The sequence below is a fragment of the Perca flavescens genome, chromosome 17 (genome assembly GCF_004354835.1).
Source record: "Perca flavescens isolate YP-PL-M2 chromosome 17, PFLA_1.0, whole genome shotgun sequence".
Lineage (NCBI taxonomy): Eukaryota > Metazoa > Chordata > Actinopteri > Perciformes > Percidae > Perca > Perca flavescens.
The window spans coordinates 9,640,771-9,657,344 of NC_041347.1; the positions used below are offsets into that span (position 1 = coordinate 9,640,771).

A 16,574-nucleotide genomic window follows, 5' to 3' on the forward strand; every position below is an offset into this window, starting at 1 on the left:
CGTGCATGCATATATATTTTCTAAAGTGGTTCCAGATCTTGCAAATGTCTCTCATGAATGGAGTTCTTGTTGCCTAGTATTGACTCTTTTTATTGCAGACTCATTCACCCATAATATATAAATCAGAGTTTATTTCCTGTTTGCTGGTATGAAAACAGACTTGAAATGAACTTTGATCCAGGCCTTTTCTTACCACCAGAAGACCAATGATCTAGTTTCCAAAGATCAGTGGAAATGCATCCCCGACAGTGCCAAGGCTCCTTTTCATGCTCATGTAATAGAGGTTTCCGTTTTCTTTATGGAAATGTTTGCTAAGACACGGACTTTTCAGTCCGTTTTACATTTTTAATTCTTAATCCCCCCTTTTTATTACGTTTATTACAATTTGGGTTTTATTTTAGTAGCTCTCCATCAGTTGTGGACAACATTACCCACAAAAGTTACAGCTTTGCTCTCAGAACAAGGTGACATTGCTAAAATATGTTTAACGAGTGGGTGTCGTGCAGTCTTGGTAGCAAACCCTAGCCCTGAAGCACAGTCAACACCACACAAATACCTTTGACATTTTCATAAGTGACAGAGCGGATGGTCAAAGGTCGGATTGGAATTTAAGGCGTTTTTATGAACGCGAGGGGTCTTGTTGAGGAGCAGCTAGCAGCTATGTGTCCCATTCAATACAATGGGAAACGATTGCGGCTTGCTAGCTAGCTGCACTTTCGGCATAACTATAGTATATTTACAGTTTGAATTTCATCACGGCATGTATATTACAGGTTCCCCAATGTCTTACAAAGCTTAGCTAACACTTGTCCGATTTATAATTTAATTTTTTTTATAATTATAATTTATTTATAATTTTTTGTGAATTTCAGAGGAATTCTAAGAGGAGGCTAGCTAGCTTTCATTGATAGAGCTCCATCCAGCCGGAGGCTCTATCAATGAGACTCGCAGACAAGAGGTGTTTATTTCACCGATCGTTTGTTTATATATAATAACTATATAAATAACTCAACACATTATAATTACACACATTATAAGATTAACCGGAACTGTGGTAAGAGATTGCTGGCGTAATAAGCTCGCTGATGGCGCTCTCACTCACACACACCGTCATTTAGCAGGAAGAGGGGAGCTGCAGGCCCTGGAGCTCTGTCAGGGCAGCAGCGTTTGGTAGTCCATTAACCCACAAAACGGTGACTTTGCGCGGGTATGGAGTGCCGTGGGCTGCCAGCCGTGACGGAGCTCCATTTACCTCACAGCTGGTCGGGGTGTGTGAAGGAAGGCAGGCCTGGCAGCGAGGCAGCAACACAGGCAGCACAGGCCGCTGAACTCCGACACACAGTCGGACAAAATTTGCAATCAATTTTCGTAAAACGGCCCATATTTGACCTCTACATAGTTGATTTCTCGCATAAAAAAGTCTCAGAAGTGAATTTAATGGTAAAATAGCAGATGAACAATGTATACAATTTCTGAGATCTGCCCAACCTAGATTCAGAAGACTAACTGATCTCAAGTCAGTTGTGTAGCCTATGTAAATGTTGGGGTGTGACAAAGAGAGAGACTAGAGCCAAATGAGGAGCTGCCGAGTTGACGTCAACTAGGTGGCTTGTTGAGATTTGCCCGTTTTCAGAGGCAGTTTCAAATTGTGAGATTTGCAGAGAAAAGAGGTGTCAATGGGATTTAGAGGTTCTATGTATGTCCTAGTTACCCACTAAACTGTCATTATTCAACTATGACAATAGATATAAAATAAAGAGTTCCCCTGGAGCTGTTGGAATCCATGGATCTAGATCAACACATTTACTCTACATAAACAATATCCATCCATCCATCCATCCATCCATCTTCGTCCGCTTATCCGGTGTCGGGTCGCGGGGGGAGCAGCTCCAGCAGGGGACCCCAAACTTCCCTTTCCCGAGCAACATTAACCAGCTCCGACTGGGGGATCCCAAGGCGTTCCCAGGCCAGGTTGGAGATATAATCCCTCCACCTAGTCCTGGGTCTTCCCCGAGGCCTCCTCCCAGCTGGACGTGCCTGGAACATCTCCCTAGGGAGGCGCCCAGGGGGCATCCTTACCAGATGCCCGAATCACCTCAACTGGCTCCTTTCGACGCAAAGGAGCAGCGGCTCTACTCAAAGCTCCTCACGGATGACTGAGCTTCTCACCCTATCTCTAAGGGAGATGCCAGCCACCCTCCTGAGGAAACCCATTTCGGCCGCTTGTACCCTGGATCTCGTTCTTTCGGTCATGACCCAGCCTTCATGACCATAGGTGAGGGTAGGAACGAAAACTGACCGGTAGATCGAGAGCTTTGCCTTCTGGCTCAGCTCTCTTTTCGTCACAACGGTGCGATAGATTGAATGTAATACCGCACCCGCTGCGCCGATTCTCCGACCAATCTCCCGCTCCATTGTCCCCTCACTCGCGAACAAAACCCCAAGGTACTTGAACTCCTTCAGAGTTCATTGAGAAGGCATTCCATCGGTTTCCTGCTGAGAACCATGGCCTCCGATTTAGAGGTGCTGATCCTCATCCCAACCGCTTCACATTCGGCTGCGAACCGACCCAGTGAGTGCTGAAGGTCACAGGCCGATGATGCCATCAGGACCACATCATCTGCAAAGAGCAGCGATGAGATCCCCAGCCCACCGAACTGCAACCCCTCCCCACCCCGACTACGCCTCGATATCCTGTCCATAAATATTACAAACAGGATTGGTGACAAAGCGCAGCCCTGGCGGAGGCCAACCCTCACTTGAAACGAGTCTGACTTATTGCCGAGAACATAAACAATATGTATTATGTAATTTACCTACTTTTCAGAAACTGGTGTGTGTCGACATGTGAGTGAAATCCTTTTTTCATTGTGCCTGTGTGATGCAGTGGATCCTTTGTGTGTCTGGTTTCAGATGTGGATGAGTGCCAGGATGAGCGGATCTGTACCCGGGGCCACTGCCAGAACACTGACGGCTCATTTCTGTGTCAGTGTGGGCCCGGCTTCGTCCTGTCTCCGGCTGGAGACCGCTGTGATGGTATGATACATGGACACATTTTAAGGACCATACTACAATATTAAAAAAGAATGATAAACTGTGTTTATTGAGTTACACCAGGCTTATATACTGGGCGCATAGGCATGTCCTGATTGGACGGCAACATTTATGCAAATTTTAGTGTGCGAATGCATTCTCAGGATTGGAGAGGAGAGTATTACCCATAGAGTCCAGTAGAGGGCTGAGCCTGTGTGAGATAGAACTTCCTCCATCAATCGGTCTTTGCAAATTATTCAAATCTGGCCAGGTTTTTTTTTTTTACCATTCCATATAAACGTCATATTTATCCTGTCAAACCATTTAAAATATGACAGAGGAAACTCCAGAGGAAGAGATTGGATAAGGTAGTTCAGCTTGGGAACACAAACCATTATTATAACATTGACCTTCCCTGCTATTGAGAAAATGAGAGTCGGCCATCTATTCACATCACAAGAGATTTTAGTCAATAGTGGATCCAAATTAACTAGGTCTTTTAACTGGGGAGAGAATAATACATCTAGATATATACACGATACCTTGATTTGGCTACTGGTATGCTGATTGGAAGGCTGTTACGGGGCACTGAGCTGTTAAAGGGGTGATAGAATGATTATATAAGGTATTTCACACTGTGCCTTTAAGCGTAACTCTCGCCAAAATGCAACCTAGGGTCTTTTTGTGAATGTACCTGAGTCAAACTTTTGTTTAAAAGCATATTTAGGACGGAATCGCCACTTTTAAGATTTACCGTATTTTTGTTTCCGAAAAACGAAGTGCTAGGGCCACTTTTATGCTAGCCTCAAAATAGCTATTTTTAAAACACTAAGAAGGCTCGGCACAACATGAGACTTTTCTCCAAGTATCACCAGGGGCTCTACACCTTAACGAAAGCATTGACAAGATTGGTTGTGTTCACAGAGTTTACTAAACAGAAAAGTTTTGAACAACTCACCGCAGCTCTTGTTGTTTCCGGCTGCTACCACCTCGGCAGTCAAAACGAGTCGATATCCGAATGCGAATGAACGGACTCCATATGAGGCTCCTTTTTCAACTACAAGGTCAATATTGTTTTTTAATAACAACAAAACAAGAAATAATCCATGCATTTATATGGAACTAAGCTTTAGGAGCTTTCCATCTTTACTCTCCTCCCTGTTATGTTGCATTCGGAAATCGATTGTTTTTGACTGATAAAATGGCTGTGGCCGGAAACAACAAGAGCTACGGTGAGTTGTTCAAAACCTTTCTTTTTAGTAAACTCTGGGTACACAAACAATGTTGTCAATGCTTTTGTTAAGGTGTAGAGCCCCTGGTGATACGTGGAGCAAAGTCTAATGTTGTGTCAAACCTTCTTAGTGTTTTAAAAATAGCTATTTTGAGGCTAGCATAAAAGTGGCCCTAGCACTCCCATTCAAAAGGCCATTTGACCGAAAAACGAAAATACCGTATGTCAGGCTACAATGGCGGACCCAAATGCACGACTCAGGAAACAAGGATAAAGGTGATCGGTTTATTGCTCCCAGAACAATGCAAGCAACGGTACAGATCCAACAGGCAGGCAAACGTGGTCGATGATACAGGCAATAGGTCAGGGTACACGGGGAAACAAAACAAGGGAACGCTGGAAAGTGAGTCAACATGGAGCTACAACAATCTGGCAGAGAACAAGTGAACACAGGTGAGTATATATACACGGGGGAGGGGAAGACAACCAGACACAGGTGAATAACATTAGGGCGGAGACAGGTAATCAAAAACGGCAGGAAACAAACAAAGGCAGGAAGACAAGTGAAGTGAATGAAGACACACAGTGGATGCAAAATAAAACAGGAAGTTCATGAAAACACAATAAGAGCGGAGGCAGACGAGACACCGTAAATCTTAAAAGGAGTTATTCCATCCTAAATATGCTTTTAACGGAAAGTTTGACTCAGGTACATTCACAAAAAGACCCTAAATTGTATTTTGGCGAGAGTTACGCTTTAAGGTCTCCTAACAGGATATGTAACATTGGTTGGGCTGAAAATGGCCCGAGTGCTATTCTATTTCAATTCAATTCAATTTTATTTATAGTATCAAATCATAACAGAGTTATCTCGAGACACTTTACAGATAGAGTAGGTCTAGACCACACTCTATAATTTACAAAGCCCCAACAATTACAGTAATTCCCTCAAGAGCAAGCATTAGCAGTGGCTATTGTGACAGTGGCAAGGAAAAACTCCCTTTTAGGAAGAAACCTCGGCAGACCCAGACTCTTGGTAGGCGGTGTCTGACGGGGCCGGTTGGGGGTGTGATGGCGATAATAGTCGCATTGAAGATAGTGGAACAGTGACTTTGAAGGTAGTCGTTGTAGTTCTTGTCACAGCAGGACGTTGCGGGATGAAACGTGGCGATGCGGAGCATGGGTGGGTGCAGCAGACGCAGCAGGACGAGGCCAGGCGTTGAAGGGAATCGCAGAGCATAGCTCTGCGAAGAAGAAACATAAGGACTCCGGGGAGTAAACTCCCCAGAGCTAGGTTAGTAACAAGCAGTTTTGGGACAGGATGCATACAAAAGGAAACAAATGAAAACATTGATGAGAGGCTGTACTGGCCTGCCTCCCTCTACTCTCACTATATTATTGATTATATGATCAATAAATCTGATGACTACGAAGAGAAGCAGGTGGGCCAGGTTAGGCGGACGCTGCAACTCCTCACTTCTTAACTATAAGCTTTATCAAAGAGGAGAGTTTTCAGTTTATTCTTAAATGAGGTAATGGTGTCTGCCCCCCTAACCCAGACTGGGAGCTGGTTCCACAGGAGAGGAGCCTGATAGCTGAAGACTCTGGCTCCCAGTCTACTTTTAGAGACTCTAGGAACCACCAGTAACTCTGCATTCTGGGAGCGCAGTGCTCTAGTGGGACAATAAGGTACTAAGAGCTGTTCTAATTAGGATGGTGCTTGACCATTTAGGGCTTTGTAGGTCAGGAGAAGGACTTTAAAGTCAATCCTGAATTTCACAGGAAGCCAATGCAGAGAAGCTAAAACAGGAGAAATATGATCTCTTTTCTTAGTTCTCGTCAGAACACGTGCTGCAGGATTCTGGATCAGCTGGAAAGTCTTAAGGGACTTATTTGAGCAACCTGACAGTAGGGAATTAAAATAGTCCAGCCTGGAAGTAACGAATGCATGGACTAGTTTTTTAGCATCATTTTGAGACAGGATATTCCTAATTTTGGCAATGTTACGAAGATGAAAAAAGGCTGTTCTTGATGATTGTTTTAGATGGGCGTTAAAGGATATATCTTGATCAAAAATAACTCCTAGATTTCTGACAGTAGTGCTGGAGGCCAGGACAACACCATCCAGAGTAGCTATATCTTTAGATAATGAAGTTCGGAGGTGTTTAGGTCCCAGTACAATAACTTCAGTTTTGTTACAGTTTAACATCAGAAAATTATAGGTTATCCAGGATTTTATATCTTTAATACATGCTTGAAGTTTAGCTAACTGACTTGTTTCGTCTGGTTTGATTGATAACTATAATTGGGTGTCGTCCGCATAGCAGTGATAGTTAATTGAGTGTTTCCTAATAATATTACCAAGAGGAAGCATATATAAGGAGAATAAAATTGGTCCAAGCACTGAGCCTTGTGAAACGCCATGTTTAACTTTCGCGTACATAGAGGATTTATCATTAACATTAACAAATTGAGATCGATCACAAAAATAAGACTTAAACCAGCTTAGTGCAATTCCTTTAATTCCGACTAAGTGTTCTAATCTCTGTAACAGGATTGTATGGTCAATAGTGTCAAAAGCAGCACTAAGATCTAATAAAACAAGTATGGAGACAAGTCCTTTGTCTGCAGCAGTTAGAACGTTGTTAGTAATTTTCACCAGTGCCGTCTCTGTGCTATGATGCTTTCTAAATCCTGATTGAAAGTCTTCAAATAAGCTGTTGCTATGGAGAAAATCACATTACTGATTAGCAACTACTTTCTCAAGGATCTTGGAGAGAAAGGGAAGGTTAGATATAGGTCTATAGTTTGCTAAGACCTCTGGATCGAGGGTGGGTTTTTTCAGAAGAGGTTTTATCACAGCTACTTTAAATGACTGTGGTACATAACCTGTTAATAAGGACATATTGATCATATCTAGTAGAGAGGTGTTAACCACGGGTAACGCTTCTTTGAGTAGCCTCGTTGGGATGGGGTCTAAGAGACAGGTAGATGGCTTTGCTGAAGATACCTTTACCATTAGTTGTTGAAGGTCTATAGGATAAAAACAGTCGAAGTATATGTCAGGTCTAGTCGTTCTTTCTAGCAGTCCTGCGTTGAAAGGTAAACCATTAGAAGTTGAGGGCAAAAGGTGATGACTTTTATCTCTAATTGTTATAATTTTATCATTAAAGAAGCTCATGAAATCATCACTACTCAGAGCTAGAGGAATAGATGGCTCAGTAGAGCTGTGACTATCTGTCAGCCTGGCTACAGTGCTGAAAAGAAACCTTGGGTTGTTCTTGTTTTCTTCTATCAATGCTGAGTAATAGTCTGATCTGGCATGTCTGAGGGCCGTCCTATAGGTTTTCAGACTGTCTTGCCAGTCCAAACGAGACTCTTCCATTTTGGTGGAGCGCCATTTGCTTTCAAGGTTTCGCGAGTTTTGCTTTAATTTACGAGTTAGGGAATTATACCAAGGTGCTAGTTTCCTTTGCTTCATCTTCTTCTTTTTGAGTGGAGCAACAGAGTCTAAAGTAGTCCGTAGGCAGGCCGTAATACCATCTACACAATTGTCGATTTGAGAGGGACTAAAGTTTACATAAAGGTCCTCTGTTGTATTAAAACAAGGTAATGAGTTTAGTGCTGTTGGAATGTCTTCCTTAAATTTAGCTATAGCACTGTCAGATAGGCATCTAGTATAGTAGCTTTTATCTAATTTCGTATAATCGGGTATTAAGAATTCAAAAGTAATTAAGAAGTGGTCTGATAATAAAGGATTTTGCGGGAATACTAATACATCTTCAATTTTAATACCATATGCCAGCACGAGGTCGAGGGTGTGGTTAAAACAGTGAGTGGCCTCATGCACACTCTGACTGAAGCCAATAGAATCTAGTAGTGAGTTGAAAGCAGTAGTAAGGCTATTGCTGTCAACGTCCACATGGATATTAAAATCACCTACAATAAGTACTTTGTCTGATTTAAGGACTACACATGATGAAAACTCTGAGAATTCAGATAAAAATTCAGAATACGGACCTGGAGCTCGGTAGACAACAACGAATATAATTGGCTGTACTGATTTCCGTGTTGGATGTTGAAGATTAAGAACAAGGCATTCAAAAGAGTTATAATTTAGTTTAGGTTTAGGATTAATTAACAGGCTTGAATCAAATATGGCTGCAACTCCCCGTCCTCGGCCTGAGCCTCTAGGAATTTGGATGCTAAATTGACTATGTTTGCAGTCAACTTCTTATTACTTAGGGGCTTCACCACTTTGTATGGTCTGTTGTTGATTATAATTGGAATAGTACTAGTACTACATGTTACTGGAATAGCAGTAGTAATACATGTTACTGGAATAATACTAGTACTACATGTTATCCTGCAGAAAACATTTTCAGATTCATCCACTTGTATAGTGCTATCAGGATCAATACCTGGGGGACATGAATCTGTGATATTTTCAACAGAATGTCAATACTTGCCTGTCAGTGTGGTCGTTATGTTGTCAGATAGCAGCCTGGCTCTGTGTCAGTTTGGGTGGAGACCATCACGCTTCAGCAGGTTGGGCATTTCCCAGAACAAGTTGAAGTTGTCGACATAGGGAATGCTCAGGGAAGTGCAGAGTGGTTCCAGCCAGGTGTGGAGCCAGAACAGTCTGGAACATCTCTCCGCACCCTTCCTGTAGGTAGGTAGAGGCCCAGAGATGACAATCCGTTTACCTGTGCCCATCAGGGTGGAGAGGAGAGTGGTGAAGTCTTTCTGGAGTGCTATTGACCGTCTCACTCTGATGTCGTTTGTGACCACATGCACGATGATGTTGTCGACCTTGGCGTGGCGGGCGAGGATGCCGGGAAGTTTGTGCTGGATGTCACGGACCTTGGCACCGGGGAAGCAGTAGACCTTGGAGGGACCGCTAGGTAAAGGGGGAATGTGGAGGTCCCTTACCATGGAGCTTCCAATGACCAGCATGGAGGTTGATGAGTCCGAGGGGGGAGAGTCTGCCCTCAATGGGCGCGTCGACTGTGTGGATGGACCAGGATGAGCTGCATGGGGGCGTGGCAGAGAAGGGAACTCCTCGTCGTTCATCAGAATGCTGTAGCGGTTTTCTAGTTGTAGTTGTTGGGCTGGGGCTGAGCTTTGTCCTGACCGCCTGCTCTGGTGCTTGCTTACACGCCATGGCTAAGGCTGGTGTGGAGTGGAGCTGGTCAGCAGAGCTGGCTGGGTCCTCGGCAGAAGCCGAGGAGAGACAACAGGGACAGAGGTTGTATTAGTGCATGGTGGGGTGAGAGTATTGCAGGGCACAGTGGAATCAAGACATCCGACAGTGTGTGAGTGAGCGGAACTTCCATTGATAATGGAGTCGAGGAACTCTTCACTTGCCTTGATCTGGTGGAGAGTCAATATTCTGGCTTCAAGTTCCACTATCTTCTGGCTGAACAGGAGGCACGAGTCACAGCCAGGTGAACAGCTGAGGGAGGGCATCGTGTAGCTTGCTAGTTTAGCTAGTAGCAACGTTGATGGAGGCCTTCTCCTAAACCCTTTTCACAAGTGGAATTACAATGCAGGTGCTCCTGCTTGTGTTAGCAAGCTGTGGATAGCCCGTTACTGCTACCAAAATATAGAATAGAATTCCAAGGAGGCAAAATCCTGAGTGGTCCGCTTTACCTCCCGCTAGCAGGCAGGCTAACTAGCCGTTAGCACAACAAATACCTAGACGTTAGCTAACGGAGCGGAGGAACGTTTTGCAAACAACGGAAAAACTATGTCCAGACAGGTCCGGTTAAAATACAGCTAAAACGGTGTAAATAATGACTGTATTTCGTTGTGGAGGACTTAAAATCGCAAGATGTTAAGCATCTGCCGTTGTCTGCAACAAGAAACAGGAAGAAACAAGAAGTCAGGTGGAAACGGAAGTGACGTTCACAATACTCACCTGACTTGTATTCTATGGACCCTTAGTTACCCTGTGAATATGGCCCTATGTAGAACAAGAGCTTTTCTTCCAAATATGGTATGCTCATGAATATTTAGATGAGCTGCGCGCTGATTGGTTGAGTGAACCACATACACATACATTGGAGATGAAACAGCAGGTCTCATATTTCAGACATTGCAATGTTATACATTGTTTGTCTGCTATTTCATTATTAAATTCACTTCTGAGACTTTTTTTATGCGAGAAATCAACTATATAAAGCTCAAATATGGACCGTTGTATGAAAATTGATGGCTAATTGCAAATTTTGTAAGACGTGTCGGACTTCATAAGATCCACACAGTCTGATGAGACAGCCTGGGCTCCATACCCAGGTCAAAGTCAGCGTTTCTGGGTTACTGGACTGCAGGTGCTCAGGGCTCTGTTTAGTAGTCACGGCACTTATATTACAGCTACCCTAAGGTCTTACAAAGCACTTGTGTCCGATTTCAATTTAATGCATTTTTCTGAATTCGAAGGGTTTCGTTAGCTGCTAGTGTCCCTTCAACCCCATGGGTAGCTAAAGATCGCGGCTAGCTAACTACACTTTCGGCATAACTATATTTACACTTTGAATTTCATCACACCACTTATATTACAGCTACCCTTAGGTCTTAAACAGCTAACACTTGTGTCTGATTTCAATTTAATGCATTTTTGTGAATTTCAGAGGTCTCGTTCAGACGAGGCTAGCTAGCTTTCATTGATAGAGCTCCATCCAGCTCACCATGGGCTCTATCAATGAGACTCGCAGGCAAGAGGCGTTTATTTCCCCGATTGTTTGTTTAAATAACACACATATCCATTATAAGATTAACTGAAATCTGTGGAAAGAGATTGCTGGTGTAACAAGCTCGCTGACCGCGCTCTCACTCATACACACCGGCCATTTAGCAGGAAGAGGGGAGGGAGAACAGAGAGCTGCAGGCCCTGGAGCTCCCTCAGGGCAGCAGCGTTTGGTAGTCCAGTAACCCAGAAACGGTGACTTTGCGCGTGTATGGAGAGCCGCGGGCTGCCGGCCGTGACGGAGATCCATCTACCTCACAGCAGGCCGGGGTCTGTAAAGGAGGAGAGGCCGGGCGGTGAGGCAGTAACCCAGGCAGCACCGGCCGCTGAACTCCAACCCACAGTCGGACAAAATTTGCAATTAGCCAGAATTTTTTGTAAAACGGCCCATATTTGACCTCTACATAGTTGATTTCTCGCATAAAAAAGTCTCAGAAGTGAATTTAGTAATTAATTAAAGCTGCAAGCAGCGATGGACGGACCCTTGCGCCTCTGCGCACGTCAGGGTTATGGGCGGACGCCGCTCCTGGCAACTGTGCATTTGTGCGGCACTCAGACACCGCAAATTCAAGGTCAACAATGAAAAGGGAACTCGCTGCTGAGTTCAACGATACCTCACACAAGGCTCTACGTCATACGGTTCATTAGCTGAGACAAGAAGCGTGGCTAAAGCATAGGGGGTGGGCCAAACCATCACCAATGAAAAAGGAAGTCTCTGCTGAGTTCAATGATACCTCACACAAGACTCTACCTTAAACGGTTCAAATGTTATGAAAGGGGGCGTGGCCTGAGTAAGTGGGCGTGGTCAAAGTATAGGGGCGGCTCAGTATCACATGTAGACTACACATAAGTTTCATATTAATTGGATGATGTTTGTCATAGAAGACGCATTTCCTGTTGCCAGCGGGGGGCCCTATGACCAAAAGTCAATTTTGGCCTGTATGTGTCCTCAGGCCTGGACCCTTGTCAATCGTGAGAAATTTCGGGCAGATACGACAACGTACACTCAAGTTACAACAACTTCTTTGTTCATCGCTAAACACTCAAAATGGCTGCCACGCCACGCCCACATGTCTGACTAAAAGTTTTTCTTTGAATAACTTTTCATCTTTAAGGTGTTGGGATGGTACAGACAAAGTTTGAAGTCCATCGGATGAAATCTCTAGGAGGAGTTCGTTGAAGTATAGCACCTTGACTTTTAGGCCTACTTCCTGTTGCCACTAGGGGGCGCTATGACTTTAAGTAAATATCGGCCTTTATTTGTCCTCAGGGTTGGACTCTTATGAATTCTGAAAAGTTTCGAGCCAGTTGGACAACGTACACACGAGTTACACCCACTTCCTGTTTTGGTGGCGAAACGCACAAAATGGCCACGCCCTATGACGAAAAGTTTTTCTTTTAACAACTTTTCATCTTTAACGTCTTAAGATGGCACAGACCGAGTTTGAAGTTGATCGGATGAAATCTCTAGGAGGAGTTCGTTAAAGTACGACATGTGGAAATGACCAAAATCGCACTAATTTCGAACTTTGAAATCAAAATGGCGGACTTCCTGTTGGGTTTAGGGTATGGCTCTAATGAAGTTTTTTGTACATCTTGACATGTTACATATGTGTACCAAGTTTTATGAGTCTACGTTAAACGCACTGCAGGGGCTCAAATTTTGTAACTTTGTAGGGGGGCGCTAGCGAGTAATTTTTGTGCGCCTATTCGCGAAACCCTTAAAATACGTAAATTTTCACCAGACTTTATGCGATTGCCAAATTTGTTGAGTTTTTGAATATGATAAGCCCCTCAAAAAGACAATTACTTTGCAGAAAATAATAATAATTCCTTCAGTTTCAATAGGGCCTTCGCCGCTGTTGGCGCTCGGGCCCTAAATATATCTCTCTAAATAACAGTTTAAACCTGAAACTAATAAGACTGCTGTGTATGTTCCAGATGTGGATGAGTGTTTGGAGGAGCCCGGGCCCTGTGAGGCCGTGGGCCAGTGTGTCAACAACATGGGCTCATACAGCTGCAGCTGCCCCCGGGGGTACCGGCAGATCAATGGCACCCGCTGCACAGGTACACGCACACATGCACACACACTGTTACATGCACACACCATACGCACTCACACAGGTACACACACATGCACACAAACGCACACACACGCGCACACACACACACACACACACACACACACACACACACACACACACACACACACGCACAGTTACACACACACCATACACACACATACGCACACACATGCCCACATACACACACACACATACGCACACACAAGCCTGCACGCACACACACACACAAACAAACACAGAGCCCCCCCTCAGTGGTTTCTGTTTGGTGTCCTCCCAGATGTTGATGAGTGTGTGGATGAAGCAGAGCTCTGTTCCCCCCACGGCGAGTGTCTCAACACAGACGGATCCTATCTGTGTGTGTGTGAGAGGGGATTCACTGCAAACCTCGACACACCCTCCTGTGATGGTAAGATACACACACACAGGCTTTGGATACATAGACTATAGTTTATATTAGTATTAATATATTAAATACATTTTGGGTTTCAGTCTTTTTAAGGGATTTGTTGACAATAAGAAAATGTGGAATATTGCCAATCTTACCTTTCAAGAGATCCTTGAAAATGTTCTTTTGGAAGTCTGAGAGTAAGTGCACACTTGCTGTGAGTTGTGAGCAGGATGAAGTCAGTGTGAAGCTCTCTATGAATACTGGCGTTTGACTTGGCCTTCCAGTGGGCCATTATGAACAGGAACAAACCCTCTAGACAACGTGTCGTTTGAACCAACTCTTTTCTTGGTATTACCCAACCCTAAGACATGTTTAGATGCTCCATTTAGCATTGCCAACTTTATAGTACTCTGTGTGGTAGTTTGTCCCTTGGCTCATGTCATTTAGTACAAATATCTTGGTTGCAGCTAGAGGTACTGTATACTGCTAGTTAAATATGAGTTATTTGTATGCTCTCTACAAGAAGAAGACTTCTTTGCCTCATTTATCTTAGCTGCTGCTAGTGATAGAGTTTCAACATACAAGTACTTTTACATTGTATATTAGATAAGTGCTGCTTCAATATCAACACTGAAGAAAAGGTTGCAATGTTATGAAAGCATTATTAAAGTATCTATTTACATAGCCTATGATTTCAAAATGTACAGCCACATAGGAAGATGTTCATTCTGGTGACTTCCATCACATTTTCCTTTGTCACTGTCTGCATCCTTATGTTCATCCCTCCGTGTATAAGACACAACATAAATATTCAAGGTCTTTCACATATAGATGTTGCTCTTATTTCCTTGGCTCCTGTGCCAGAGCTGTTTAAAGCCATTTCCTGCTTTAGAAAAAAACCGAGGGAAAAGAAAAAGACGGAAGCCTTTGAGCTGGCTGTCTAGACGAGGAATATTTGTTGCTCTCTGCCTGATTTATGTATGGGGGCTGAGTGTGTGTGTGTGTGTGTGTGTGTGTGTGTGTGTGTGTGTGTGTGTGTGTGTGTGTGTGTGTGTGAGTGTGTGAGTGAGTGAGTGTGTGTTTATGAAACCAGTTAAATTATAATCCAGCTGCTTCAATTGCAGAAGTATTCTGTTTAATACGCTGAATTAAATTTTCACCTTCCATGTCACATCCTTACTCTTTTTGGAAGGAAATATAGGAAAACACAGGAGAAGTGGTGTGTATTGCTAAACGTGTGTGTATGTGAGTTTCTATCTGCAAACAATTAGCATTCATCTCTTTATGTAAGCAGATGTTCATACAATGAAAACATCTATAATAAAATAAGAAGCTTGTGACACTTCTGGCTTTGTTTGTGTGTTGTTCAGATATTGATGAGTGTGGGCTCAATGAGACGTTGTGTGGCCCTTATGGCTACTGTGAGAACAGACTGGGCTCCTTCCGATGCCTCTGTGACCAGGGCTACCAGGAGTCCCTGGATGGCCAAGGCTGTGTGGGTAAGTGTTGACCTGTTGCTATGCCTACATTAAACTGGAAGTATTATAGTATATTCTGTCTTTCATATATACAATCAGACTTCACACGTAAACTTCAGGCCAAGGTCTAGCATACTGTGATAGTTTGCCAATAAGAGTCAGGCAACTGGTGAATGATGTCAATCCATTTATTTAAGAGCAAACAAGCAGCAAAATACAACCATACTTGACACCAGCCTTGCATCTATCATTACATGTTCGTGTGTACATTTGCTGTCTGCCACCAAGCACTTTCCTCCTTTGTGATAACTTTCACTAATGAAGCAGCATGTCCAGCCAACCCTAGCACCGGAGGCCAGACTTGGGACCTGTACAGGTCTGGACCAACAGTATATCAGGTCCTGTTCTATCACCGCGGGTTAAACATCATGTGTAATACCGGAGTGATCAGACAGCAGAAGTGCTGTGTGTGTGTGTGTGTGTGCGTGTGCGTGCGTGCGTGCGTACGAGTGAACTGCGTTGGGCCGCATAGGGACAAATGTATCACCAAAGCAGCTAGAGCTGTAGTACTAGAGACGTTTTTCTACTGTTACGGACTAGTCTTGGACTTGTTCGTATTTGGAATCCGACTTGTCTCGGACTCGACCATTGGACTCGCCAAATATTCAAGTTGGTCTCGGCAGAGTTCAGCACTATATGCTTTTTTTTTCTAAATTAACTTCCTCCTTCAAACAAAACCATAGATGAAGCGCGCTTGTTTAGAAAACAGGTGTTAGTTTAATTCATAATGGATCTTGAACGGGCGTTGACATTGGTCGCTTGGTATACATCTGGCTGTCATATACTTTTATCAGGTATCAATTATTTTCATTCTGGCCACAGACACAATGGCAGCGAGCACTTTATATTCTGGATTCTATAGGACAAGGAATTAGTTCAAGAATGGGAACATGTCCGTTTTTTTTATGAAACCTATGTTGCTGTTATTTGTTACATTTCCATTGGCAGTCCAGAATGTTCTTGTTACACCAGAATATTTAAAATGTGAAGTTGCACTTCAGCTTTAAGCTTTTTGGCTTTTCCCCTTTCCTTTATTGTGTTATGTTTTTTTTGTGTATGTTATAGGTTTACAAAGTGAAAAAGCCCAAAGCCCCCCCCAAAGGGACTTACCATCTCCAAGAGAAAACACTGTTCACAAACTGCTCCAAACAGCTCTATTGTAGTCCAGCCTTTACTTCAGAGACAAATGTGGGTCACTTTGGAACACAAGTAATAATGCTTGCCTAGATGCTAGCGTGGCACTCCGTCATACTCAGAAACTGACAAGCTAGCATTACTTACTGCACATGTGCGACCAGTGATAGGAATTACAGCGTTATAAATAACGGCGTTATAAATAACGGCGTTAATTTTTTTCAGAAACGAGTAATCTAATTGATTACTCTTCCCATCTTAATAACGCCGTTAGTGTTACTGACAGAAAATGCAGCGCGTTACTATATTTTAAAAAAACGTTTTCATCAGACCGACTACATCTCTGAGTCTGGGTCTAGAGGCAAAGACTTTTTTTTACTGTTCTTCCTTGGTTAGTGGGCAGTGCACGACACAAGCA

General features: G+C 43.5%; 1 protein-coding gene across 5 annotated transcripts in view; it reads left to right on the forward strand.

Annotated features, from left to right (window-relative positions):
- Positions 1 to 16,574, forward strand: part of ltbp1 (latent transforming growth factor beta binding protein 1) — a 239,834-nt gene that overhangs the window by 198,382 nt on the left and 24,878 nt on the right. For all 5 annotated transcript variants that reach the window (XM_028602867.1, XM_028602868.1, XM_028602869.1 and 2 more), the window contains 4 exons: positions 2,914 to 3,036; positions 12,954 to 13,079; positions 13,374 to 13,502; positions 14,855 to 14,983. In XM_028602867.1, coding sequence (XP_028458668.1) covers positions 2,914 to 3,036; positions 12,954 to 13,079; positions 13,374 to 13,502; positions 14,855 to 14,983 — 507 coding nt within the window. The remainder of the gene's footprint in view (positions 1 to 2,913; positions 3,037 to 12,953; positions 13,080 to 13,373; positions 13,503 to 14,854; positions 14,984 to 16,574) is intronic.